At 62.0% G+C, this 2,170-nt stretch overlaps 1 protein-coding gene across 1 annotated transcript in view; it reads right to left on the reverse strand.

Moving 5' to 3' along the window:
* The window catches only part of DBNL (drebrin-like), a 15,435-nt gene extending 14,206 nt beyond the window's left edge, over nucleotides 1-1,229 (reverse strand). Inside the window, 1 exon segment of the mRNA XM_010002041.1 lies at nucleotides 1,141-1,229. Coding sequence (XP_010000343.1) covers nucleotides 1,141-1,229 — 89 coding nt within the window.
* Nucleotides 1,230-2,170: the final 941 nt, after the last annotated feature.

The raw sequence follows: 2,170 nt of genomic DNA on the forward strand, positions 1-2,170 counted from the left end.
CACATGCTCCTGCCCCCCAGCATGTGCCAATGGGCCATTTACAGATCGTTGTGTCCCCCCCACCCTGCCCCGGGGGGGAACCGGGGACAACCACCCAGGTGGGTGGGGTTGAGTTTGATAAGCCCCCTCCACCGGGCCACCCTGTTTGTCCCCAGGGCTGATGACAGTGACGGTGTTGTGCCAGGATTTGTCTCCTTCGGGCTTCAGGTGGTGGTGGCAGGGGGGGTGCCCCATGTGTCCCCAGCCGCCGGGGGAGCACAGAGGTGAGTGTGTGGGGTGGCCGAGGGTCTTTGGTTGGCTGAGGGTCCAGGGGCAGCTGAGGGTCCATGGGTGCTGACCAGCAACACAAGGTCCCGGGGGTGTCCAAAGGTCCTGGGGTGGCTGATGGTCCCTCCAGCTGCAGCACCTCGCTGGGCAGACTCTTGGCGGTCACGACTCCCACTGTCACACAGGTGGCAGCGTCCCCCACCTCCTCCACACTGTCTTCACGCCAGGGACTCACTTCATGTCATCTCCTCGACCTCCCATCCTACTATCTCATGCATCCCCAATCCCATCATCATCTCTTGCATCTCCTGGACCTCCTATCCCACTCCCTCCACCCCCTCACTCCCCAACCACCGAGCAAGAAGCCACCTGAGATGGGGCAGATGTGACCTCCCTGCTCAGGACATGGGTGGAGATATTAATTAAAAGCATGTTCATAAAAATCCTGGAGGGGTGGGAACTGGGTGGGACTAGCCAGTACCAACACCCCCGCCCCCCACTCCCCTGCTGCCTCCCCCCCTCCCCGGTTCCTTGAGGAACTTGGGCAGAGGGGGTGGGGGTCACCACTTCCCAGGGGACAAAAGCCCTTTCATGATGCAGCGCAGACTAAGCAACTAAAGAACCTTTGTGGAGCAGAGCGAGCTGGTGGCCTCCAGGGATGGGGCAGGGGGTTTGGTGGCCTCAGGGACCTGGGATCTGGGGGCTGTCCCTTGTGTCTCGAGAAAGAGGGAGGTGGCAAGTCTGGCTGGAGATACGGGGTTATGGTCAGGCTGTGGGTGATGGGATGGGCTGAAGTCATGGGAGATGCAGGATGAGGCCCCCTTTCGTGCAGTCCTGGCAGCTTCTTGGGTGACCCTATCCCACCCGTCCCACCTGTGTTTCTCCATCCTGGGGGACAAGGCCACCCTGTGAGAAAAAGGGGTTCTGTCCTTCAGGTTGGCGTGGAACTGCATGGGCACCATAGTGGGACCCTGGTACCATGGTGGGACCTGGGCACCATGGTGGGACCCTGACCCTGTGCTCCCAGTGTGTGGTTGGATGGGGAGTCTCCTCTGAGCAGCCCACAGGTGTAGGGTCACCTTCCTAGGATGGTGACTCCTGGGCAGAAGGGGGACACCAGGTATGGTGGGACACATGGGCAGGATGGGGCCACCCTGGGTGGGATGGGGGTTCTCCTATTGCCTGGGGAGACCCAAATGAGATGGAGGATCCCATTAGGACAGGAGGACCTTGTGGGGGATGCAGCTTGGTTGGGCCAGGAGCACCCAGCTAGGATGGAGGCACCTGAAGAGGAAAGGTCAAAGCAGGGTGGGGGGACCCAGATGGGATGGGGTGTCCTGAATGGGAGGACCCTGGATGGGATTGGGGAACCTCTGATGGGGCACCCTGGATGGGGTAGAGGAACCTTGGATGAGATATGGGGCACCTTGTGCAGGATGGGGGGCCTGCCTGGTATGGGGGTACCCTGGATGGGATGGGGGCACCTGGAGAGGATGGGAAGACCATGGATGGGATTGGGAAAAAGGGCGCGGGGCAACCATGGATGGGATGGAGGGACCAGCACAGGGTGGGGAGAACGTGGGTGGGATGGGGGGGAGCAGAGAGGATGGGGGTACCCTGGATGGGATGGAGGCAATCCAGGCAGGATGGGGGGGCTATTGGTGGGATGTGGGGCAGGCAGATGGGATGGGACCGATGGGATGGGGGTGCCCTGGATGAGATGGGGGGACGCTGGATAGGATGGAGGGAACCCAGATGATGGGGACACACACTTTGACACACACTTTTGAGGCTTGGGGGTCCTGGGGGGGATGGGGCCCTTGGACGGCATGTGGGACCCAGAGAGGACGGGATGGGGCCCCGGACGTGGCGGCTGCTCTGGGGGCCGGGGGTCGATGTCGGG

Source organism: Chaetura pelagica, unplaced genomic scaffold, assembly GCF_000747805.2.
Source record: "Chaetura pelagica isolate M959 unplaced genomic scaffold, ChaPel_1.0 scaffold290, whole genome shotgun sequence".
NCBI classification, from domain to species: Eukaryota; Metazoa; Chordata; class Aves; order Apodiformes; family Apodidae; genus Chaetura; species Chaetura pelagica.